Below are 26,741 nucleotides of genomic sequence, written 5' to 3'. Positions count from 1 at the left end.
ATTATGTTCCGAATCGGACCATAACTTGATATAGCTCCAATATTGTAGTAATTCTTTTCTTTTATCGTTTGTTTGCCTAAATAGAGATATCGGGAAAGAACTCGACAAATGCGATCTATGGTGGAGGGTATATAAGATTCGGCCCGGCCAAACTTAGCACGCTTTTACTTGTTATATATAAAGCAGAAGATTGTTCGTTGCCAAGAAGTTTCATTATTTATTTAAATGTAATGGCAACCCTGGCTAGGGCGCTTCTGTCTTCTGTCGCCGTTAAGTTTTAATCGGCTTTGTCTTCTCATTGTGTGTGTCTAAAAATGTGATCATATTCAAAGTTGATTTCAAATCGACAAGTTGACTTTTCCAAAAAGTCGGCTTACTGCTTTACGTTCAGCAAAGACGCGTTTTAACGGAATTGTCTGGTCTTCTTTATTAGTGTAAATAAATCTAAGAATAAAAGTGAGTTTACAAAACTATGTGTGAAAAATCCTAAAACAGTTAACGAATAAAACGTGTGAATTTATAGAAGAAATATAAAAAATACAAAAATATAGAAAACCCGGAATGTGTAGATGTATGACCTTAGAACATAAATGGAACTCCATTGTGATTTATTTGGAATAGCTCAAAAAAATGATAAAAAAAACTCCCCCGCATTAAAGTAATTGCGTTTATATGTGTGAGTGGGATCTTTAGAATGGCATGAGTGGTTGTTACTTCAATAGTTATGTGTGACAATAATGCGTGAAATTATATAAAGAATTAACAAAAAAGGAAAAAAAGAATACAAATTAAAAAAAAACACACACAAAACTAGCAAAAATCCAACATGAGCTTATTTGTAATCCAAGCATGTCCATGATGTTGATTTCCGACTACTAGCGTAGCATGAGTGCAGGCATGCATTTATAGAAACAACGACATCACCACCAACACCATTATCATCTTCATCATCATCAACATCATCATCATGTTCGTCATAGTGTCTATACTTGATAATGATTATTTGTCTTGGAATTGAGCTGCGACTTGGAACATTATTCGGGAAGTTAAAATATTTAAAATGCACTCAAGCATTTGCCAAACAAAAATACACAAGCAAACAGACAACTAACTACCCAAGCACCACCGCAGTAAGTCAGTCAGCCCTCAGGCGGTATACACGAAAACGTACAAAAAATTCACCTCCATCCGAAAAATTCAAGTCTCAGACACAGTCATCCATACCAATGGCCAGTACTGGCTCAAATACACGCTTATAAATACTAGACACCAAACAAACAGTATTGCCATAATCAGGCATTTCTTTGAGGGTTCTTTCATTTAACAAAAATATTTTCCACCATAGGGGGAGGATAAATTAATGTCGTCATTTCGTATGCAACACCTCGAAAGATGGATTTGGGAGCCCTTATGGATATTTTCTAAATCGATATAGCCAGTTCTGTCCGTCCTTCATCTGTGTTTCTATCCGCTTCTGCACAAAATTTCGTTCAGATGTAGATTATAGTTGGAGGGGCTCAAAAAGCAAAATCGGCAGATCGGTTTATATGGGAGCTGTATCAAGCTATAGATCGATTCAGACCATACTGCACACGTATGTTGAAGGTCATGAGTCATCTTTGTACAAAATTTCTGCCAAATCGGATAATAATTACGCCCTCTGGAGGCTCAAGAAGTCAAGATACAAGATCGGTTTATATGGTAGCTATATTAGGTTATGGACCGATTCAAACCATACTTGGCACAGTTGTTGGAAGTCATAACATAACACGTCGTGCAAAATTCCAGCCAAATCGGATAAGAATTGCGCCCTCTAGACGCTCAAGAAATCAAGACCCCATATAGGTTTATATGACAGCAATATCAGATTATGAACCGATTTCGACCATACTCAGCACAGTTGTTGGAAGTCATAATAAAACACCTCGCGCAAAATTTCAGTCTAATCGGAAAAGAATTGCGCTCTAAGGGCTCAAGAAGTCAAGACCCCATATAGGTTTATATGACAGCTATATCAGATTATGAACCGAATTCGACCATACTCAGCACAGTTGTTGGAAGTCATAATAAAACACTTCGGGCAAAATTTCAGTCAAATCGCCCAAGAATTCAAGATCCAAGATGGGTTTTTATGGCAGCTATATCAGGTAATTAGTGTATTTGAACCATACTTGGCACTGCTGTTCGAAGTGATACCAAAATACAACGTACAAAATTTCAGTGAAATCGAATGAAAATAGCGCCATCTAGTGACTCAAGACGTCAAAATTCAAGATCGGTTTATATGGCAGCTATATCAGGTTATGGACCGATTCAAACCATATTTAGCACAGTTGGAAGTCATAACATAACACGTCGTGCAAAATTCCAGCCAAATCGGAAAAGAATTGCGCCCTCTAGACGCTCAAAAAGTCAAGACCCCATATAGGTTTATATGACAGCTATATCAGATTATGAACCGATTTCGACCATACTCAGCACAGTTGTTGGAAGTCATAATAAAACACTTCGGGCAAAATTTCAGTCTAATCGGATAAGATTTGTGGCGTCTAGTGGCTCAAGAAGTCAAGATCCAAGATCGGTTTATATGGCAGCTATATCAGATTATGAACCGATTTCGACCATACTCAGCACAGTTGTTGGAAGTCATAATAAAACACCTCGCGTAAAATTTCAGTCAAATCGGATAAGAATTGTGGTGTCTAGTGGCTCAAGAAATCAAGATCCAGATGGGTTTATATGGCAGCTATATCAAAACTTGGACCAATATAGCCTATTTACAATCCCAACTGACCTACACTAAAAAGAAGTACTTGTTCAAAATTTCAAACGGCTAGCTTTACTCTTGGACAGGAAACTGAAGTGGAAGCGTCATATTCGGGAGCGTACCGAAAAGAGGCTCACAGATGTTGGGCCCTGAGTAAAGCACCACGCCCAAGGCGTTTAATCCTGACTGAATTTCTACATTGATGCTGGAGAATCTGGATCTAACTGGAGTCGAGTGCCTTACAACTGCCCTCAAACTGTCTTTGAACACTCTGATGGTACCCGATGTCTGGAAGATGGGCAGAGTGATCTCCCTACTGAAGCCTGGAAAGGACCCGAGTAGAGGGAAGTTGTGCAGACCGATCTCTCTACCCTCACCAGCAGTTAAAACGCTTGAAGGACTACTCCTCCCTAATCTTATTGGAGAATTTCTAATCGCCGAGCATCAGCATGGATTTCGTAGAGAGCATAGCACAAAAACTGCTTGCATGCCATCATCGCACACATTTGCCTTGGCTTCAATCAGCTCAGGCGGGTCCTCGTGACACTGAACCTATCGAAGGCATTCGACATTCGATCAGCCATGCCAAACTATTACAGGACATCGCCCATAAGTCACTCCAGCCAGGCCTGAAACACTGGGTCGCGTATTTTCTATGTGTTCGCCAGTCATTTGTGGAATTAAGGGCTAAGAAGCCGTCAAAATTCGATGAAAATTTCATACATTATGTCCCAAAGCAGTTATATCAACATATATTTCCGATTTGGACCAAATACTAATAAATACAGTAGCTATCTCTAAAAAAACACCGATCTGAACCATATACGACACGGATGTCGAAAAGCCTAACATAAGTCCCTGTGTCAAATTTCAGTGAAATCGGATTATAAATGCGCCTTTTATGGGCCCCAAAACCTTAAATCGAGAGATCGGTCTATATGGCAGCTATATTCAAATCTGGACCGATCTGGGTCCAAATTGAAGAAGAATGTTGAAGGTCCTAACACAACTCACTGTCTCAAATTTCAACGACATCGGACAATAAATGCGTCTTTTATGGATCCAAAACCCTAAATCAAGAAATCGGTCTATATGGCAGCTATATCCAAATCTGAACCGATATGTGCGTATTTTTTCTGAGGTATGTCAAAGGGCTTAACCTAACTCACTGTCCCAAATTTCGGCGAAATCGGATAATAAAAGCGCCTTTTATGGGTCTAAAACCATAAATCGAAAAATCGGTCTATATGGCAGCTATGTTCAAATCTGAACCGATCAAGGCCAAATTGAAGAAAGATGTCGAAGGGCCTAATGCAACTTACTATCTCAAATTTCAGCAAAATCGGATAATAAATGTGGCTTTTATGGGCCTAAGACCCTAAATCGGTCTATATGGCAGCTATATTCAAATCTGGACCGATCTGGGCCAAATTGACGGAGAAAGTCAAAGGGTCTAACACAACTCACTGTCCCAAATTTCAGCAAAATCGGACAATTAATGTGGCTTTTATGGGCTCAAGACCCTAAATCGGCGGATCGGTCTATATGGGGGCTATAACAAGATATAGCCCGATATAGCCCATCTTCGAACTTAACCTGCTTATGGACAAAAAAAAAAGAATCTCTATTTTTAAAGACTGTAGCGTGATTTCAACAGACAGACGGACGGACATGTCTAAATCGGATCGGATATATATACTTTATAGGGTCGGAAATGGGTATTTCGATGTTTTTGCAAACGGAATGACAAAATAAATATGCCCCCATACTTCGGTGGTGGGTATAAAAACTCGGTCCAGATTTAGATATAGAACCCATATAAATCTTAAAAAACAAGTCAATCTCTTTATTTGTTCGAAAAATTGCAATATGGCAACCCTGCTACCAAATAAAAGACTATACGTACTACCCGCGCATACCCTGCAAAACCAGTTAAATGTGAATTACGTGAGTCGAAAACTCAGTAGAAAAACACGCACACTCACACACTCACATACCTCAAAAGAAAACAACAAAACACTTACATTTAATATAGGCTGACTGACTGTCTAGTGAGAGCAGGGGAGCAGGGGATAGATGGACGCGAAAACCCGACAACAAACAACAAAATAAACACATACTGTCTGTACTTTGTTGGGGTGCTGTAATCCATCATTAAAAGCTGGTCCAATGACTTGCCTCCAAAACTTCCGAACGAAAACAACAACAACAACAAAAAATGGGGAAAATGGAGTGGAATACCAAATGAAATGCAAAAAAAAAATCGCACACTTTTCTGGCATCATAAGCCTCAAGCACACACATACACACACATTAGAGGTTTGTTTAAGTGTTACTTACACTCTATTACAAACAAAGCGATTCTGTAGAAAAAAAGTGAAAACTATAATTAACATACAATAAGTACTACTACGTAATGTTGAATATCCCTCATTATGATGTGGCATCGTGTAATATATGAGATCTAGTGCAATTTCCAATATTTAGATCAGAAAACAAAAAGTGGTTGGCTTGGCCTCCTTCTAACTCTGAGCAAACAAAAGACTTAAGACACAAACCTGTTTTGTGCAGGCCAATAATGGCCTACAAAGGATTTATAATCCTGTTTTCTACAATATAACATGCTCTAGTCTGCAAAAAGAGACTTTTTTTCTCACATATGGCAGTGTATATTGAACATTAAATTTTGGGTTTTTATTAAACCTCATTTCTGCTCTAGAATATAGAAAGACTTAAGACACAAACTTGAATTAAAACTGGAAAGTTGAGCCATTGGTTATGGATGATAAATATTTGTTTGCTATTTATCAGCTTGTTGGTTTTTTGGGGAAACAAATGGCACATGACTCTTGTTTTATACTGAACAAAAGACCTAAGTTACGAGTATCAAAATACTATTTAGTTCATTGGGCCACAGGATTTTTTTTTCATTTCTTTTTTTATTGAGATTTAACTGAAATTCTTGCTATTTATTGCGAAAATCAAACAAAAGAACATCTGTGACTGTTTAGTGGTAATATGTCTTTGTTTTTTTTCATTTCCTTTGAATGAGCAACTCAGCACTCCCAAACAAATCAGCCAAATATTCGCTCATGCCATAGCACACACATACACAAAACAAAAATAATAAACCACACAAAACCTGTTTATTAACCCATTAAGACGAACGGGGTGTAAACAAAAACTAAATGATTGATTGCTAGGCACGCAATGTTTTGTTTTCTTCCTAAGCCCTCCCATCATTATGAAAATAGTGTCATTTATAATATTTTGAAAAAATAAGACAAAGGGTCAATGTTTCCTAAATTTTTTTTTCAGATTAGTTTTTGTTAGACTGGGATTCATGAACGGCCAATTTTTTTGGGAGAACTGAAAGAAAAAAAAATTATAAATTTTTTGTGAAACAAAAATTTCAAGAAAATATCGAAACTGTGTCTGGAAAAAAATTTTGTATTTATGATTTTTGTTATTTTCAACATTATTTTTATATCCTCCCTCATCCTAGGGTATACTAATTTCGTTTGTTACACCTCGAAATATTCCTTTAGGACCCCATAAAGAACATGTATTCTTAACCGTCATGACATTCAAAGTCGATCCGTCGTCGTCCGTCTGTCTGTCTAAAGAACGCTTACTTTCGAAGGAGTAAAGCTAGCCGCTTGAAATTTTGCACAAATATTTCTTTTCAGTGTAGATCGGTTGAGATTGAGCCGCTTTAGGGCACAATTTTTATCCGATTTGGCTGAAAATTAGCATGAGGCGTTTTATTATGTCTTCCAACAAGTGCGCCGAACATGGTTCAAATCGATTCATAAGCTGATATAGCTGCCATATAAACCGATCTGGGATCGTAACATCCCGAGCCTCTAGAGTGTGCAATTATGATCCGATTTTTCTGAAATTTTTTTTAAAATGTTTTTGTTTTGTCTCGCAACAACTATGTCAAGTATGATCTAAATCGATTCATAATCTGATATAGCTCCCATATAAACCAATCTCCCGACTATACTTTTTAAGCCTCCAGAGGGCGCCATTTTCATCCGATTTGGCTGAAATTTTACACAATGACTTCTGCTATGGTCTCCAGCATTCAACTCAATTATGGTCCGAATCGGGCCATAACTTGATGTAGCTCAAATAGCATATCAATCATATCTATTATCCTTTGTTTACCTAAAAAGAGATACCGGGCAAAGAACTCGACAAATGCGTTCCATGGTGTTGGGTATATAAGATTCGGCCAAGCCGAACTTAGCACGCTTTTCACTGTTTTTATACCCTCCACCATAGGATGGGGGTATACTAGTTTCGTCATTCTGTTTGTAACACCTCGAAATATGCGTCTAAGACCCCATAAAAATATATATTCTTGATCGTCATGACATTTTTAGTCGATCTAGCCATGTCCACTAACTGTCGAAGGAGTAAAGCTAGTCGCTTGAAATTTTGCACAAATACTTCTTATTAGTGTAGGTCAGTTGGGATGGGCCAAATCGGTTCATGTTTTGATATAGCTGCCATATAAACCGATCTTAGGTCTTGACTTCTTTAGCCTCTAGAGGGCGCAATTCTCGTTCAATTTTGCACATGGTGTTCTGGTATCACTTCCAACAACTTTGCTAAGTATGGTTTAAATCGGTCCATAACGTGTATAGCTGCCATATAAACCGACCGTGGGTCTCCACTTCTTGAGCCTCTAGAGGGCGCTGTAATTTGTCGAGTTCTTAGCTGCCATATAAACCGACCGTGGGTCTCCACTTCTTGAGCCTCTAGAGGGCGCTGTAATTTTGCACGTCATGTTTTAGTATGTCTTCCAATAACTGTGCTTGGCATGGTTTAAATCGGTTCATAATCTGATGCAGCTACCATACTTTTTGAGCCTCTAGAGGGCGCAATTCTTATCCGATTTGACTGAAATTTCACATGTGGTCTTCTGTTGTCGCTTCCAATAACTTAGCTATGTATGGTTCAAATCGGTTCATAACCTGATACAGCTACCATATAAACCGATCTTGGGTCATGACTTTTTGAGCCTCTAGAGGGCGCAATTCTTATCCGATTTGACTGAAATTTCACATGTGGTGTTCTGCTATAACTTCAAAAAACTTTGCTAGGAATAGTTCAAATCGGTTCATAACCTGATATAGCTGCCATATAAACCGACCTTGCGTCTTGACTTCTTTAGCTTTTAGAGGACGCAATTCTTATCCGATTTGGCTGTAATTTTGATCGTGGTGTTTTGGTATTACTTCCAACAACTTTGCTAAGTGTGATTCAAATCGGTCTATAACCTGGTAGATCTGCCATATAAACCGATCTTGGATCTTGACTTCGTGAGCCGCTAGAGGGCGCTATTCTTATCCGATTTGGCTAATTTTGTACAACGGCTTGCATGAAGTGTTTTGTTTTGACTTCCAACAACTGTGTTAAGTAAAGGGCAAATCTGTGCAAAACCTGATATAGCAGCCATATAAACCGATCTGGGTTCTAGACAACTTGAGCCTCTAGAGGGCGCAATTCTCATCCAATTTGTACAACGACTTCTCTCATGACCTTCAACATACGTGTGGAATATGATCTGAATCGATCTATAGCTTGATACAGCTCCCATATAAACCGATCTCCCGATTTAGATTTTTTAGCCCCTACAAGTGCAATTCTTATTCGAATGGAGTGTAATATTGCACAAAAAAAAATTAAAAGTCGAATATTCCTGGAACAAGACCAGATATTGTAGAACTCAAGCGGACTCTTTTGAATGGCACAAAAATTAGCAAATTTTGTCGAAAACAATGACATTTTTAAAATTCTGGGGGCGCTAAAAATTTTCTGAGAGGTGCTATTGCGGATAGTGCCATCCTCATAGATAGCGTTAATCTCCTTCTTACACTCCAAGACCAAGTTCGTGACCTTGCCGTCTTGGTTGGTTTTGCCGTGATGGCCAGTTAACTGTCGGTATAGATTGAAACAAGATATTGCTAACTACCATGTGTTTTCCTCGGCGAAGTCTATGTATTGGGTTGCCCAAAAAGTAATTGCGGATTTTTCATATAGTCGGCGTTAACAAATTTTTTTACAGCTTGTGACTCTGTAATTGCATTCTTTCTTCTGTCAGTTGTCAGCTGTTACTTTTAGCTTGCTTTAGAAAAAAGTGTAAAAAAGTATATTTGATTAAAGTTCATTCTAAGTTTTATTAAAAATGCATTTACTTGCTTTTAAAAAATCAGCAATTACTTTTTGGGCAACCAATAGTTGTTTCTGCATGTGGAGGTAGCAATCCCCGCTCAAGCTCCAATAGGTGACAAAGCTCATTCCAATCCATAGTTCCAATCTCCGCGGTAACATATTGACCTTTGGTTACTTAAAGTCGCCTCTAATTTGCTTTTTCATATCGAGGTGGCCATCGTAGCGCAGAAGATAGAATGTCAACCTACAACGCTGAACTCTTGGGTTCGAATCCTGGCGAGAAGAACAGAAAAAAAATTTCAGCGGTGGTTATCCCCTCCTATTATTGACATGCCCTGTAAAAACCTCTCCCCAAAGAAATGTCGCTCTGCGGCACGCCGTTCAGACTCGCCTATAAAAAGGATGCCGCTAATCATTGAGCTTGAAGCTTGAATCGTACAGCACTCAGTGATATGTGAGAGGTTTGCCCCTGTTCCTCAATTGAATGTTGATGGGCAATTTTGAATTTGCATATGGAGTATCATAGGCACTCCGTATTTAAGTAAGAGCTGTTCTCGCCAGGCCTCTCTCTGACTCCATTCCTCTCACTCTATCCTCTGTGATATTCCACTATCTCTGAGACATTTCAATATCCGCAACCTGTGGACGAGCCTGGTAGGTATCAGCTGAGCTTCTCATGATAACGATAAACACCATACAAATCGGAGATCGAAGTTGCAGCGTATAACGTGCTCAAGGCAAACCCTGGCCGGGCCAGGAGTTTTGCCACCGTAGCGCAAAGGTTAGCATGTCCGCCCATGACGCTGAACGCCTGGGTTCAAATCCTGGCGAGACCATCAGAAAAAATTTTCGGCGATGGTTTTCCCCTCCTAATGCTGGCAACATTTGTGAGGTACTATGTCATGTAAAACTTCTCTTCAAAGAGGTATCGCACTGCGGCACGCCGTTCGGACTTAGCTATAAAAAGGAGGCTCTTATCATTGAGCTTAAACTTGAATCGGACTGCACTCAATGATATGTGAGAATTTAGCCCCTGTTCCTTAGTGGAATGTACATGGGCAAAATTTGCATTTGCATATACATATGTCAATGACCATGATTTCACAGAAAATCATCGTTCGTCGGCATCGGTGAGTGAAATAGTGCACATCAAATCTTTCTCCTGGAGCTTTACCATCATATGGACCTTTTGAGGACCATTATTGACGTGAACCTAAGAAATCGTAACAAAACTCAACATTCAAATTCATATCTATATTCTATAAGAATTGTGATTTCCAAGGGCACAAGAAGTCATAGAGAGAGATCGGTTCATATAGGAGCCACATTGATTTATGGATTACAATTTTTAAGAAATATTTGTAAATTTTCATGCCCTAAACTCCAGCATAAGCAAAGGGATAGCCAAATAAACGACTTTATCTTCGCTTCGGAATCTAAACACTGCTGTTTTGCATGTCAAGGTATCATATTACCCCTTAAACCCAACTCAATAATTGTGAAAACAAAAGACTTAAGACACAAACCGATGGACATTTTCTCCGTTTAATATGCATGGCATTTAATGTTAATAGCAAAACATAATTTTTTTATGACTTTAATTGAAACATTAAATGACGCGATGAAAGTATGTTTTCGCAGTGATCTCTAGCAACCTTTTTTTTTGTGCGTTTTGCAGCAGTACGAGTATCATCAAAGTAATACTACATGACAAGGCATCATTCCGTTCTGCTTTATTTGTTACATTCCCCTATACATAAACACAAAAAATAATTACATATGGTCATATTCTGTCTGACCATTTAGACATGTGAATATAACTTCGAGTTAAATTGACTTCCACAAAACGGAGACAGAAAACAACAACAACTAAATAAAAACATTTATTACCTTCATGCTTAGAGTAAGGTAAGGCAAAAGCTATTTATAAAGTTAAACAAACAAACCCATAACTATCCATATTACAAACATATGTATACACATACATATGCACATTACATTAGACCGGCCCGTCTGGTGGAGTATGGTGTTGTTTTATTGTATAAGAAAGCTGAGTAAGTTGTAATTTACCGAATTTACACTCTGATTTTTATACCCTCCACCATAAGATGGGGGGTATACTAATTTCGTCATTCTGTTTGTAACTTCTCGAAATATTCGTCCGAGACCCCATAAAGTATATATATTCTTGATCGTCGTGACATTTTATGTCAATTTAGCCATGTCCGTCCGTCTGTCTGTCGAAAGCACGATAACTTCCAAAGGAGTAAAGCTAGCCGCTTGAAATTTTGCACAAATACTTTTTATTAGTGTAGGTCGGTTGGGTTTGGGCCATATCGGTTCATGTTTTAATATAGCTGCCATATAAACCGATCTTGGGTCTTGACTTCTTGAGCCTCTAGAGTGCGCAATTCTTATCCGATTGTGATGAAATTTGGCACGACGTGTTTTGTTATGATATCCAACAACTGTACCACGTATGGTTCACATCGCTGCATGACCTGATTAGCTGCCATATAAACCGATCTTGGGTCTTGACTTCTTGAGCCTCTAAAGTGCGCAATTCTTATTCGATTGAGATGAAATGTTGCAAGACGTGTTTTGTTATGGTATCCAACAACTGTACCACGTATGGTTCACATCGGTCCATAACCTGATATAGCTGCCATATAAACCGATCTTGGGTCTTGACTTCTTGAGCTTCTAGAGGGCGCAATTCTTATCCAACTGAGATGAAATTTTGCACGACGTGTTTTGTTATGACATCCAACAACTGTACCACGTATGGTTCACATCGCTGCATGACCTGATTAGCTGCCATATAAACCGATCTTGGGTCTTGACTTCTTGAGCTTCTAGAGGGCGCAATTCTTATTCGATTGAGATGAAATGTTGCAAGACGTGTTTTGTTATGGTATCCAACAACTGTACCACGTTTGGTTCACATCGGTCCATAACCTGGTATAGCTGACATATAAACCGATCTTGGGTCTTGACTTCTTGAGCTTCTAGAGGGCGCAATTCCTATCCGATTTGGCTGAAATTTTGCATGACGTATTTTATTCTTACTTCCAACAACTGTGTCAAATAAGGTTCAAATCGGTTCATAACCTAATATGGCTGCGATATAAACCGACCTGGGATCTGGAGCCTCTAGAGGTCGCAATTATTATACGATTTGCCTGAAATTTTGTACGACGGATTCTCTCATGACCATCAACATACGTGTTTATTATGGTCTGAATCGGTCTATAGCCCGATACAGCTCCCATATAAATCGATCTCTCTATTTTACTTCTTGAGCCCCCAAAGGGCGCAATTCTTATTCGAATTGGCTGACATTTTACACAGGTCTCCAACATATTAATTGTGGTCCAAACCGGACCATATCTGGATATCGCTCTAATAGCAGAGTAAATCTTTTCTTATATCCTTTTTTTGCCTAAGAAGAGATGCCGGGAAAAGAACTCGACAAATGCGATCCATGGTGGAGGGTATATAAGATTCGGCCCGGCCGAACTTAGCACGCTTTTACTTGTTTTTTTTTTTTTGTAAAAACAGTAAACAACGTTTGCTGTAACAACCGAAAGTATGCTGAAAATAGGGAAGCAGTAATATTTCGTTGAAACAGCAATTTTTTCAGCAGTTTGCAGATGGTAAAGTTACAGAAAGTCCAAAAATGTCATAAAAACTTAAAAAATTTGTATATTTCACCCAATCTTTTAATTTTTTCCAATTTTCTGCAATTTGAGAATTTTTTAACGGTTTATAATAATATTAGACAAAATAACTACTATGATATAAATGATTTTAAACAAACAAGTAAAATGGCATTAAGTTCGGGTGGGCCGAACTTTGGATACCCACCACCTTGGGTATATATGTATAATCTTTTTGACAGCTATATCCTAATATAGACCGATCTAAACCAAATAGGACACGAATGTCGAAAGGCCTAACATAAGTCACTGTGTCAAATTTCAGCGAAATCGGATAATAAATACGCCTTTTGTGGACCCAAGACCTTAAATCGAGAGATCGGTCTATATGACAGCTATATCCAAATATGGACCGATTTGGGCCAAATTTAAAAAAAAAACAGTAAGGAAGGCCAAAAGTCGGGCGGTGCCGACTGTATATAGCTCCCAATGTGGGGGAGCTATATCCAATTTTGATGGACCTCGGCAAGCAAATATGTTCAAACTGTAATAACTATGTCAACCGTAGTTGACAACAACATTATTGCAAATTACCCAAAATCTGACGAACATATATATAGGAGCTATATCTAATTCTGAATCGATGTCGAGCAAAATTCTCAAATAATGTGGTAGTCGTCGAGGAAAGCGTTGTGCAAAATTTTGGCAAGATTGGTCAAACAATGCACTTGCAGTGGCTCTAGGGGTGAAAATTTGGGGATATATATAAATGAGAGCTATATCTAAATCTCGACCGATTTCCATGAAATTCACCAGTAATATCAAAAGTCATAAGAAAAACCTTCCTGCCAAATATTGAGAGAATCGGTCAACAAAAGATCATTTTATTGCAATTATACTGCAAATCGGACGAACATATGTATGGGATCTATATCTAAATCTGAACCAATTTCGAAAAAACTCTACAGACATTGTGGAAGTCGTCGAGAAAATCGTTGTACGAAGTTTTGGGGAGATTGGGCAATAAATGCGCTTGCAGTGGCTCTAGGAGTGAAAATCGGGCTATATATATATATGACAGATATATCTTAATCTCGACCGGTTTCCATGAAATTCACCAGTAATGTCGAAAGTCATAAAAAAGTACTTTCTGCTAAATTTCGAGAAAATCGGTTGGCAAATGACCATTTTATTGCATTATTACTTTGAGAGCTATATCCAAATCTGAACCGATTTGGTCTATTTGCAATACTCAACGACCTACATCAATAAGAAGTATCTGCTAGCTTTTCGCGTCCCACCGCTATCGTGATTTCGAAAGACGGACGGACAGACATTTTTAGATCGACTCGGAATGTCGAGCACACTTTCATCGCTTTAGGAAATATGGGTATCAAATGAAAGGTTTTTTAAAGTGGAGTACAAATCTGACACACAAACTTATTCCTTAGGGTTGGAGGGGCCTCCCCACCCCCAAAAACCTTCGACATCCTTCTTCAATTTGGCCCAGATCGGTCCAGATGTGCATATAGCTCCCGTATAGACCGATCTCTCGATTTAAGGTTTTGGGCCCATAAAAGGCGCATTTATTGTCCGATGTCGCCGGAATTTGGGTCAGTGGGTTGTGTTAGGCCACTCGATATCCTTCTTCAATTGGGCTCAGATCGATCCAGATGTACAAATAGCTGCCATATAGACCGATCTTCCGATTTTGGGGCCATAAAAGGCGCATTTATTTTCCGATGTCGCCGAAATTTGGAACAGTGAGTAAAGTTAAGCCCCTCGACATACTTCTGCAATATGGCACAGATCGGTCCAGATTTAGATATAGCTGCCATATAGACCGATCTCTCGATTTAAGGCTTTGGGCCCATAAAAGGCGCATTTATTTTCCAATGTCGCCGAAATTTGGGACAGTGAGTTGTGTTAGGCTCTTCGTCATTTTTCTGCAACTTGACCCAAATCGGTCCAGATATGGATAAAGCTGCCATATAGACCGATATCTCGATTTAAGGTATTGGGCCTATAAAAGGCGCATTTATAATCCGATTTCACTGAAATTTGGGACAGTGGGTTGTGTTAGGCTACTCGACATCTTTCTTCGATTTGGCCCAGATCGGTCCAGATGTACATATAGCTGCCGTATAGACCGATCTTTAAGGCTTTTGGCCCATAAAAGGCGCATTTATTGTCCGATGTCGCCGAAATTTGGGACAGTGGGTTGTGTTAGGCTACTCGACATCTTTCTTCAATTTGGCCCAGATCGGTCCAGATGTGCATATAGCTGCCATATAGACCGATCTCTCGAATTAAGGTTTTGGGCCCATAAAAGGCGCATTTATAGTCCGATGTCGCCAAAATTTGAGACAGTGGGTTGTGTTAGGCTACTCGACATCCTTCTTCAATTTGGCTTAGATCGGTCCAGATGTGCATATAGCTGCCATATAGACCGATCTCTCGATTTAAGGCTTTTGGCCCATAAAAGGCGCATTTATTGTCCGATGTAGTCGAAATTTGGGACAGTGAGTTGAATTAGGACCTTCGACATTCTTCTTCAATTTGGCCCAGATCGGTCCAGATGTGCATATAGCTGTCATATAGACCGATCTCTCGATTTAAGGCTTTTGGCCCATAAAAGGCGCATTTATTGTCCGATGTCGCCGAAATTTGGAACACTGAGTAAAGTTAAGCCTCTTGACATCCTTATTCAATTTGGCTCAGATCGGCTAAGATTTCGATATAGCTGCCATATAGACCGATCTCACGATTTAAGGTTTTGGGCCCATAAATGACGCATTTATTGTCCGATGTATTCGAAATTTGGGACAGTGAGTTGAATTAGGACCTTCGACATTCTTCTCCAATTTGGCCCCGAATCGGTCCAGATTTGCATATAGCTGCCATATAGACCGATCTCTCGATTTAAGGTTTTGGGCCCATAAAAGGCGCATTTATTGTCCGATGTCGCCGAAATTTGGGACAGTGAGTAAAGTTAAGCCCCTTGACATTCTTCTTCAATTTGGCCCAGATCGGGCCAGATTTGGATATAGCTGCCATACAGACCGATCTCTCGATTTAAGGTTTTGGGCCCATAAAAGACGCATTTATTGTCCGATGACGCCGAAATTTGGGACAGTGAGTTGTGTTAGACTCTTCGTCGTTTTTCTGCAACTTGTCCCATATCGGTCCAGATTTGAATATAGCTGCCATATAGACCGATCTCTCAATTTAAAGTCTTGGCCCCATAAAAGGCGCATTTATAATCCGATTTGACTGAAATTTGACACATTGACTTATGTTAGGTTTTTCGATATCCGTGTTGTATATGGTTCAGATCGATTTATTTTTAAATACACAATTGAACAACGATTTGTTTTTATTAGTATTTGGTCCAAATCGAAACATATTTCGATATAGCTGCTATGGGGCGTATATACCCGAGATGGAGGGTATCTAAAGGGCGGCCTGGCCGAACTTGACACCTTTTTACTTGTTTTTAGGAAATTTTAGGAAACATTGAGCGCTTCATTATACAGCGAAGATTTTTTTTGTCACAAACACCCTATTTGCTTTTCTCTTTTGTTTTGTACAACAAAAATTGATATATTTCATTAGAACATGAGGCGGTTTAATCAGATTCACATCTCCATATATGACTGCAGATACATGAGAGTATATATGGACGTTTCTACAGACATTCCTACAAAACAATCTACCAAAAGTTGAAAACTAAGGTAAATAACACGAAAATCCCAGCCTTTTTTTTTTCTTTGTTCATAATGGCAGAGATGGCTTTGCTCTGCTATGCTGTGTGGAATGATCTGTATCATTGTTGTTGCAAAGTAAACTCTGACAGTCGGTTTAATGATGATGTGAGATTTTGACCTTGATTTGATGCCCACAACCATCATCACATTGCGCACAAATTTGGTAGAGCAACAAAACGGTATGGAATGATATTCCAAACTAGTTAAGAAATATTATTCTTTGAATGTATATTTACATACCAACATTCATACGTATGTATGTAGGTAACCAAGTGTGCTGAGGCATATTTAAGAATTCCAAATACTTATGCTTAAAAATGAATGATCTTAAAATAAAACTTAACATCAAACCCGAATTATATTGGCTTGTTGACTACTACTTTAACTGTTTTCTTCTTGTTGATGTGCTGATTTGCTGGTGCCTGATATACAAGATTAGTTTCCTGTGATAAATAGCCCATTTTAAGAAATTGAATTTTCTAAAATAAGTATGGCGTACACAAAAATAATGGAAATTAAATGAAACTAGTTAATGAAGTTGAAATTGGTTTGGATTAGTTTGAACATTAAAGTGGGTAGATTCAATTTGGACGTATCCGTTTGTATTGGGTTGCCCAAAAAGTAATTTTCATATAGTCGGCGTTGACAAATTTTTTCACAGCTTGTGACTCTGTAATTGCATTCTTTCTTCTTTAGAAAAAACGTGTAAAAAAAGTATATTTGATTAAAGTTCATTCTAAGTTTTATTAAAAATGCATTTACTTTCTTTTAAAAAACCCGCAATTACTTTTTGGGCAACACAATATATATACCTAGCTGACCCGGTCCCGCTCCGCTGCGCCTTCTTTTACTTTATAGGGAACAAAAGTTTCCTTGGAATATTTATTTTCGACAATTAAAGATCTTTTAGTGAAATATCATGCTAACTTGACCAACAGTTTAACAATATAAGTGTCTTTATCTGAATCCCACATGATCTTTATTGGTCTACGAATTTAAGTTTGGATGTAAGGTGTACTCCATTCTTAAAATACTTCATTTCAGCCCGATATTTTTTCGGGGGATAGGTGGTCCCCCAGATACTTGGCCCTGAAAAAATATCACCATCGTGCTCTTCTCTCATATACCATTTATTCAAACCCCATATTGCCATTGGCTTAAGAGGAGTTTACAGGATGAGGCGTCCCCCAAACACATGGCCCCAAAATAGGTTATCAAATTCGTTTTCTACTCTCAAAACCTTTCATTTGAGCCACATATTGGCATGGTCGAAAAATTGTTTCCCTTTGGGGGGTGTTTTGGGGATGGGTGTGATGCCCTAAATACATGGCCCTACATTTGGATATCAAATTCGTATTCCCCATATTGCGATGGTCAGTGAAAAAAATTGCTGTTTGTGGTGTATTTTGGGAAAGGAGTAGACCCCCAGAAAATTGGTCCCGAAAGTGGGTATCAATTCTTGCTCTACCCTCCAATACCTTTCATTTAAGCTCCACATTGACATGGTAGGTAAATATGCCCGATTTAGGGGATTAGGGTGGTCCCCAAATGCCATTGCCCTCAAAATTGGATATCAAATAAGTTTTCTAATCTCATTTAAACTCCTTATTGCAAAAGTCAGCAAATATGTCCGGTTTGGAGTATTGGGTCCTAAAAACTATGAATTTTTAGTTCCACTCTCTTTACGACCCAAATTTTCTTGGTGAGCAAATACGTCCTATTTGGGGGTTGTTATGGTGGTGGGACATTCGCTAGACATTTGGGCCCTAATGTTGATATCAGATACGTGGTCTACTCCCACATACCTTTAATTTGAGCCCCATATTTCCATAGTCGGCAAACATGACCGGCTTGGGGGATGTTTTGGGGAATGGGCGGCCACTCAGTGAGTTGACCTTGAAAATGTATATCGGATTCGTGTTCCACTTTAAAAACACTCGTATTTGAGCCTCATATTGCAATAGTCATAAAATACTTACTATTTGTGTGGTGTTGTGGGAGTGGCGTGGCCCCATAGACACTTTCGCGAATATTGATATCAAATTCGTGCTTTACTCCCAAAGACCTTTCATCTAAGCCCCATATTGCTATGGTCGTAAATTTGTCCCCATTGGGGGGATGTTTTTGGTGAGAGGCGGCCCCCCAAACACTTGATCCCATATTTGGATTCGTATTCTACATTCAAATACCTTTTATTGCCTCAAACCCCATATTTCCATGGTCAGTAAATAAGTCCAATTTGGGGGGTGTTTTGGGGAAGGGGTGGACCCCCAGAAACTTGGTCTCACATTTGGATATCAGATTCGTATTCTACTCGCAAATACCTTTCATTTGAGTCCCATATTGCCATGGTCGGTAAATATGTCCGATTTAGGGGCGTTTTGGGGAAAGGGTGGACCCCCAGAAACGTGGTCCCATTTTTGGATATCACATTCGTATTCTACTCGCAAATACCTTTCATTTGAGTCCTATATTGCCTTGGTAGGTAAATATGTCCGATTTAGGGGTGTTTTGGGGCTTGGGGTGGTGCCCCTAGCACTTGGTCCGACAATTGGGTATCAGATACGTTTTCTTATCGTAAATACCTTTCATTTAAGTCCCATATCGTCGTGATTGGTGTAAATATATTTTTGGTAGGTTTTAGGGTGGGGCAGCTCCCCTAGGTACCCCATCCGAAATTTGGATACCAAATTTTAATTGCTTAAATCGCACCATCCATCTCCGAGATCTGGCTTTTCTGAAAATTAGGGTAAGGGGGAGGGTCCGCCCCCCCTTCCGATATTAAAAAAATGTAGTACCCTATTTTCACCACGGGGTCATTATGCACCATCTGTGAATATTTCAAGAAAATCGGGTCGGCCGTTTCTGAGACTATAAGGAACACACAAACAAACAAACACAAATTGATTTTTATATATGAGAAGATGAGGTGTAAGACGCATATTTCGAGGAGTAACAAACGGAATGTCGAAATTAGTGTACCCCCATCCTATGGTGGAGGTTATAAAAATGAGTTTTGGTCTGGAAACAAAGACATTTAATTGCTGTCAAATTTCGCTCGCAAAGCAATTGAAAATTTCCGTCACTATTCCGAAAGCAGAATACTCGTAGAATACCAACCCTTAGGTATGCATATAACCTATATATAGCATATAAGCCTAATCGCTGAATATAGATTTTCGATCAAACTGTGGTTTTTGAGCTGTTTTCATAGAGCACAATTTTATTGAGAAATTTCGACGTTTTGCTGTCGTTCGTTGGTTAGTCTCTCCAAAATGAAATGACAGAGTATACCAAACACTTTTCACTTTCAGAAATGACCTTTGGTCACAACTATCAACCAGTGTTGCCTGCCCAAAAAACTTAACTCATAAAAAATCACTCTTTATTATTGTATATTCCCTTATGACTTCAAACATCAGTTTCGAATTGGTTCATAATGTTTTGTCATTGCCTTTTGTACCACTGTGTTATGTCACATCAGAAATTTAAACTTCCAGTCTGTATGGGGTTCATAAGCTTTATTAGTGCCTATTGAGCTTAGTCGAAATCCTTTTTATTGCCTTTCAAACTACTGTGCGTGGTCGAAATCGAGATTATTGCATTTTCGACCACTTCAAAAATTGAAAGGACTAATTGTAAAGCTGGCTTAAGATACAAAAGATTTAAGTAAGAAACCTTCACTTGGGTCACAGATGGCTTTAGACACAAAAAGACTTAAGACACAAACTTTAACTTGTATAAAAAGGCTTAGATCACTGATAGCCACTGAGCCCTTTGGATAGCTGCACTACATCCTTATAAAAATTTTAAATTAAAATAAAAGGGACAAATGGCTACAGTCACAAAAGACTTAAGACACAAACCTTGACTTGGAAACAAATGCATATGGCGTAAAATACAAAAGACTTAAGACACAAACCTTACATAGACCACTGATAGCTTTAGACACAAAAGACTTAAGAAACAAACATGTAGTACTAATTTTGGTCCATTGAATATTTTTATACACACCACCATTGGATGGGGGAGTACTAATTTCGTCATTCCGTTTGTAACACCTCGAAATATTCATCTAAGAGTCGACCCAGCAATGCCAAACCCGTCCGTCCGTTTGTCGAAATCACAATAGTGGTCGAACAGTGGTATATGGTACATAATGGGCAGTAGTAAGGCGATTTGATGTATTTTTGCTTGAAACTGAATTTTTTATTCGATATCCCTGCGTTAGCTAGGCCATGTTGTCAGAATAGATGAAGAAGCTCCAGCAAAGAAGTCTTTTGAAAGCAAACACGGGACGAATGAAAAGCCCGATGAAAAAATCAAGTGGTGGGAGACACCTCGAATCTTGGTGTCAGAGAGTATAAAATGAGAATGGAGGCGCTTGGAACGCTATTCTACGTTCGGCTAATGGAACAAATGTTCTGTCACTAAAATTACCACAACAATCTAGCTACGACACTGAAGCAATTTAAAATTCACTGTTTTTTGTTTAGCTATTCTAAAATGTAAAATGTAGGTCACCAATTACCAGCAGACTAACACTAATAGATGCTTTCGTTTTTATTTTATAGATCTAATTCAAAAACACACTCACGCTGAAGGGGGTGTGTCATCAGAGTGGACATTGAAGCAAATATGATGCATTAATACAAAGTAATTTTCACAAACAACAACAACAATAGTAGAGTCACAAAATGCCCCGCAAACTTTTAAAATTTCTAATAATTTTCGATAATACATCGCTGTTGTATTTTCCTGGACAATTTCTATCGGGTCGAGTTCTTTTGGAATTGCAAGATGATACACCAGCTTTGGGGCTACACTTTCATGTTGTGGGCGAAGGCGTTGTGAGAGCAGGCTCAGCACGCCAAGAACGTGGCACCTATGACAAGGAGAACTACATCGATTTTCGCATGCGTCTGTTGGGCGATGTCGATCAGGGACCCACCGTGCTATCGCCTGGTATACATAGTTTTCCCTTTAAGCTAGGTCTACCCATGGGTTTGCCATCCACATTTTTGGGTCGTTTCGGTTGGATTCAATACTATTGCAAAGCGGCTCTGCGAGAAACAAATGGCCTAATACACAAGAATCATCAGGTGTTCATTGTTATGAATCCCATCGATTTGAATATGGAAAAACCAATATTGGCGGTAAGTCGAGAATATGTTTGAAATAAATTGTATAAAAGTCTTGAATAAACTGGAATTTTGATTTGCAAAACTTAAAATGCTTATATCTTCTCAACTAGAAGTGAAAATCGGACGATAAACATATGTATTAAGGAGCTATATGCAAATCTGAACCGATTTCTTTCAAATTCACCAGTAATAAGTGTGTTCGTGTGCCTTAAAATTGTGCAAATATTCTCCCGTAGATTTTTACTGGAAAATTAATAATAATTTCAATCATTTTTTTAATTGGATAAATAAAAAATTAATTGGTAAATTTAAAAAATTTTAAATCATATTTTTAATTGAATATGCAATTTTTTTAATCGAAATCTTTTTCAATCACTTTCAACCAAAAACTGTGATTGATATAATCATTTTCGTGATTAAAACAGTTTCAATTAAAAAATTAATTGGTTGAGTTAATTTCGTGATTGAAACAAATTTTCATTTCTTTCTGTGCAGTAGCGGGAAACTTTAGTTTAAAGAACTTAAAATGCTGATATCTCCTCAACTACCACCAACAATGTGGAGTTTTGTAGAAAATTCCTTTACTCTTCCCATTCATATGAACCAATAACCCATTATAACGTCTAAAGCTAAAAAATGCAAAAGTTAGCATGTCTATAACGCTTAGTTGGAATACTGGCGAGAACATCCAAAGAAATATTTAGCGTTTGTTATCACCTCACAAGGGTACTGTATGTGGTTTGCCCTGTCCCAACACGATAGGAAGGAGTTGGGAGCTTAGGCCGGGTACGGTTTACTGAATGTTTACGGCGGTCGTTCGGCCAACTGTCACTTATGGATGTCTGGTGTGGCATAAGACTTTGAACATCTGTAACCGCTGCACGTTGATCGGGAATGTGCAGGGTACTGCATCGGCGCGGATCTCTATTGCAAGGAGAAGTGTCCCGAGAAAGGTGCTGAATGCCATTCTCGATCCTATGCCTTTGCACCTATATATTGTGTAGCAACAAAGCTCGCCATAAGACTGAGGGAGTCAGTTGCATGGCGCTGCTCAAACTTAGGGCACTCTTGAGTTCTGAGGGGGGTGATGATGCCGCGTAGCGGTTAGTTTTATGCCGCGCGACTGATTGTATACCAGGACAGTCCTTCCTTGTTGATGAGTTGGACCTCGTATTCACGAATAGAGATCTCTGGGCTGGGGCACCCCGATCTTCCCAGCATCCTCTGTTTTCACTTTTTGGTCTTAATTTGATGAATACACGGGAGCAGGATCTTCGTTAATTTCTCGGCGGCCCGATCAAACAGCCATGAAACACTTGAATATTCAGGCGACGCAGAAGGCTCTGGTGGCGGGCAGTGTGAGTTCGAAACATATTAGATGATACAAAGAGTTTCTTGGAACCAAATGAAGGGCTGTCAGACTCTGACCTCCAATGTGTGGCTGGTAACGAAGCGACCGACGAGCTGGCCAGTAATGGTTCCCTAATTGCCGCAGATCTTGCTACGGAATCAGTGAGTCCTCCATTGTGCGAGGAGGACTCACTGATTCTTGATAGTGTGGACACTTCTACGATGACCGCGCGAATAAGGTCTGCACTGGTGATATAGGTTGTTTTTTCGGGATACAGGACATCACTTATTGTGGGCTGATTACTTAGGACTGCTGTTAGGAGTCCTGACTGGTCATTGCAACGTCAGGTCTCCCACGCACAGTGGGAGAAAATCGAAAAAAAATCTAGTGAAAAATATGCCGTGTGATAATGGGTAGAAAAATCTCTTTGAAATTTGGAATGGTTAGAGCTGAGGTGTTAGCAAGATCGTGTGTAAAATTTCAAAACCTTAGATTCTCTGTTTTGGCAGGCCCTTTAAATTGGTCACCTTGGTATTTCGAAAATTTGTTGGGGCTGCCGAATCTTCATTTGTGATCCGATTTCCAAATTTTTTGCTGTATAGTGCCCAAAAACCCTACAAAAACGTAGGCTCGAGGTCTACAATATCTCCACTGGTTTCGGGGATATTCGACTTTTAATTTTTTATACCTACCACCGAGGTATAGGAGGTATATTCATTTAGTCATCCCGTTTGCAACACATCGAAATATCAATTGCCGACCCTACAAAGTATATATATTTCGGATCGTCGTTAAATTCTAAAACGATTTAACGATGTCCGTGTGTCTGTCCGTCCGTCTGTTGTTATCACTCTACAGGCTTCAAAAATTGAGATATTGAACTGAAATTTGGCAAAGATACGTTTTTTTTATGAACGCTGGTTAAGTTCTAGAACGGGCCAAATCGGACCATATTTGGATATAGCTGCTATATAGACCGATTTTCCGATACAGGGTCTAATGCCCATAAAAAATTGATTTTTTATCCGATTTTGCTCAAATTTTAAACAGTGAGTAGTTTTAGGCCTCCCGACATCTGACCAAAATATGGTTCAAATCGTACTATATTTAGATATAGCTGCCATATAGACCGATCTGCCTATAAAGGGTCTGAAGGCCATAAATTTGAAACAGTGAGTAGTTTTAGGCCTACCAACATCTGACCCAAATGTGGTTCAGAGCGGCCAATATTTAGATATAGCTGCAATGTAGACCGATCTGCCGATAAAGGGTCTGAGGCCCATAAAAGCTTTATTTTTTATGCGATTTCGCTGAAATTTAAAACAGTCAGTAGTTGTAGGCCTACCAACATCTGACCTAAATATAGTTCAGATCGGCATATATTTAGATATAGCTGCCATATAGACCGATCTCCCGACAAAGGGGCTGAAGCTCATAAAAGCTTTATTTATTGCCCAATTTCGCTGGAATTTGAAGTTGTGGGTTATTTTAAGCCTCCCAACAGCTAACTTAAGTATGGTTCAGATCGGACTATATTTAGATATAGCTGCCATATAGACCGATCTCCCGATAAAAGGTCTGAAGCCCATAAAAGCATTATTTTGTAACCGATTTTGCTGAAATTTGAAACAGTGAGTAGTTTTAGGCCTCCTAACATAGGAACCAAATATGGATCAGATCGGACTATATTTATATATAGCTGCCATATAGACCGATCTGCCGATAAAGGGTCTGAAGCCCATAAAAGCTTTATTTTTTATCCGATTTCGCTGAAATTTAAAACAGTCGGTAGTTTTAGGCCTACTAACATCTAACCCAAATATAGTTCAGATCGGCATATATTTAGATATAGCTGCCATATAGACCGATCTCCCGACAAAGGGTCTGAAGCTCATAAAAACTTTATTTATTGCCCAATTTCGCTGGAATTTGAAATGATGGGTTATTTTAAGCCTCCCAACATCTATCTTAAGTATGGTTCAGATCGTACTATATTTAGATATGGCCTACCAACATCTGACTCAAATATAGTTCAGATCGGCATATATTTAGATATAGCTGCCATATAGACCGATCTGGTCTAAAGCGCATAAAAGCTTTATTTATTACCCGATTTCGCTGATATTTGAAACAGGGGGTAGTTTTAGGATTCCCGACATCCGACTCAATTATGGTTCAGATCGGACTTAGATATAGCGGTCATATAGGCCGAAATGCCGGTTAAGGGTCTGAAGCTCATAAAAGCTTTATTTAATGAAATACAAAATTCAACAGTGACTTATATTTATTAGACCACTCAATGTCCAAAGTTCAACCAGGCCGAACTTAACGCCTTTTGACTTGTTTTTACTTATTTTATAATTCAGTTGATTTTTTTCTTCTTTTATATTCCATCCATTTCAGCAACCTTTTACATGTGAGGTCGAGCACAAAATGGGTGTGGCTTGTGTGGGTGGCGGTTTGGTTAAATGCCGTGTAGCCTTAGATCGTGGTGGCTATGTCCCCGGCGAAAGTGTCTTGGTAACTGCTTTCATATCAAATCACAGCAATGTGACCATCAAAAGGACCAAAGCATCATTAACAGAGGTGAGAGAAAGACAATTTTCCAAACAAGAACTTTTTTTAATTTTTTAAATTATTTTTTAGACTGTTGAATATCTGGCTCGTGGCAAAGTGGTGCAAACGGAAAAACGTGCTTTAGCTGTTTTAGTCAGAGGCAAAATACGACCCGGTGGCAAAGATGAATGGCAAAACGATAGCCTTTATGTGCCTCCCCTGCCACCCACCAATCTGCATGGTTGCCATTTAATTCGAATAGCCTATGATGTTTTCTTTGTCATAGAGCCAAAGTCTTTGGAAAAGGAAATCAAACTGCAATTGCCCATACTCTTGGGTACATATCCCTTCCGTTCGGCGGCAAATGATATTTCAAACACATGGCCCGATTCGGTGCTAAAACCCGATACACATTATCCCTCATCACTGCCAATATTTCGTCCCTGGTTAAATGATAAACCGGAAAACTAAAAAAAAAACCTCTTTATTTCTCATTATTGAAAATCTTCGTTTTTTAAATGCTAACAACTGTTTAATTTTCTTACCATTATTTGGCAAACCAAATATGGAAAAGTAAGACTTATCTGGCAAGAAGTAAAGGAATAGGAAAATCGAGTTAAGAGAAGAGCAAATAGAATGTTTTGGACACACAATAAGCAAACAAAGTCAAACAAAAAAAAAAACGCCTCCGTAAAATGCTTTAAAAATGCTCTTGAGTATTGTGGTAAGAGGAAGCCCATATAAGTTGGTATGTTCGCGTGTTAAGGAAATAAGCATAGAAACACAAACAGAAGACACTCTGGCCATACTTTGTTGTGAAAAGAAATCTGATTTATCTTAAGTGTAGGTACTTATAAACTTATATATACCATATAATATACATAATACAAACTTTGTTTAATGTGTTTTTTTTAATTATTCTATTTTTTTTAATAAATTTATATTAATTAATTAATAAGCTGTGTATAATAAATGCATAAATGTTATTATTTCAATACTGACATAATTTGAATTATGAGATCACGAAACCACAAATTGGAAACTTTTTAGGAGTGCTTGAATTGCTGACTTCAAAATAGAGGGAGCAAAGCAAAAATAACTTTGCTTTATTTTGAAAATTAAATTCAAACCCTGCTTTATAAACTTCAATGATAAGGTTACTTTGGTAAAATTTTAAATTAAAAAAAAAACAAGTAAAAAGGCGTTAAGTTCGGCCGGGCCGGACCCACCACCTCGGGTATATATATATAAACCACCTTTCATCAAAATCCGCTGTAAATTGCATACCTTATGTCACCTAGCAGTTATATC

The 26,741-nt window shown here is 38.6% G+C and overlaps 1 protein-coding gene across 1 annotated transcript; it reads left to right on the top strand.

Annotated features, from left to right (window-relative positions):
• The first annotated feature begins 327 nt into the window (after positions 1-327).
• Positions 328-26,326, top strand: LOC106092557 (arrestin domain-containing protein 17). The gene is made up of 4 exons (XM_013259434.2): positions 328-456; positions 20,954-21,535; positions 25,278-25,460; positions 25,521-26,326. The coding sequence occupies exons 2-4, from the start codon at positions 21,077-21,079 to the stop codon at positions 25,899-25,901; spliced, it is 1,023 nt and encodes a 340-aa protein (XP_013114888.1). The 5' UTR covers positions 328-456; positions 20,954-21,076; the 3' UTR covers positions 25,902-26,326.
• Positions 26,327-26,741: the final 415 nt, after the last annotated feature.

This window comes from Stomoxys calcitrans, chromosome 1 (assembly GCF_963082655.1).
Source record: "Stomoxys calcitrans chromosome 1, idStoCalc2.1, whole genome shotgun sequence".
Taxonomy (NCBI): domain Eukaryota; kingdom Metazoa; phylum Arthropoda; class Insecta; order Diptera; family Muscidae; genus Stomoxys; species Stomoxys calcitrans.
The sequence above is the reverse complement of the archived record's forward strand: the minus strand, read 5'-3'. Positions and strand labels throughout refer to the sequence as shown.

Bases quoted from the DNA above. Each gene is read 5' to 3' on its own strand.
- LOC106092557 (XM_013259434.2), top strand. From the start codon at position 21,077: ATGCCCCGCAAACTTTTAAAATTTCTAATAATTTTCGATAATACATCG. The intron at 21,536-25,277 runs GTAAGTCGAGAA...CATCCATTTCAG, and splicing joins TGGAAAAACCAATATTGGCG to CAACCTTTTACATGTGAGGT. The intron at 25,461-25,520 runs GTGAGAGAAAGA...ATTATTTTTTAG, and splicing joins CCAAAGCATCATTAACAGAG to ACTGTTGAATATCTGGCTCG.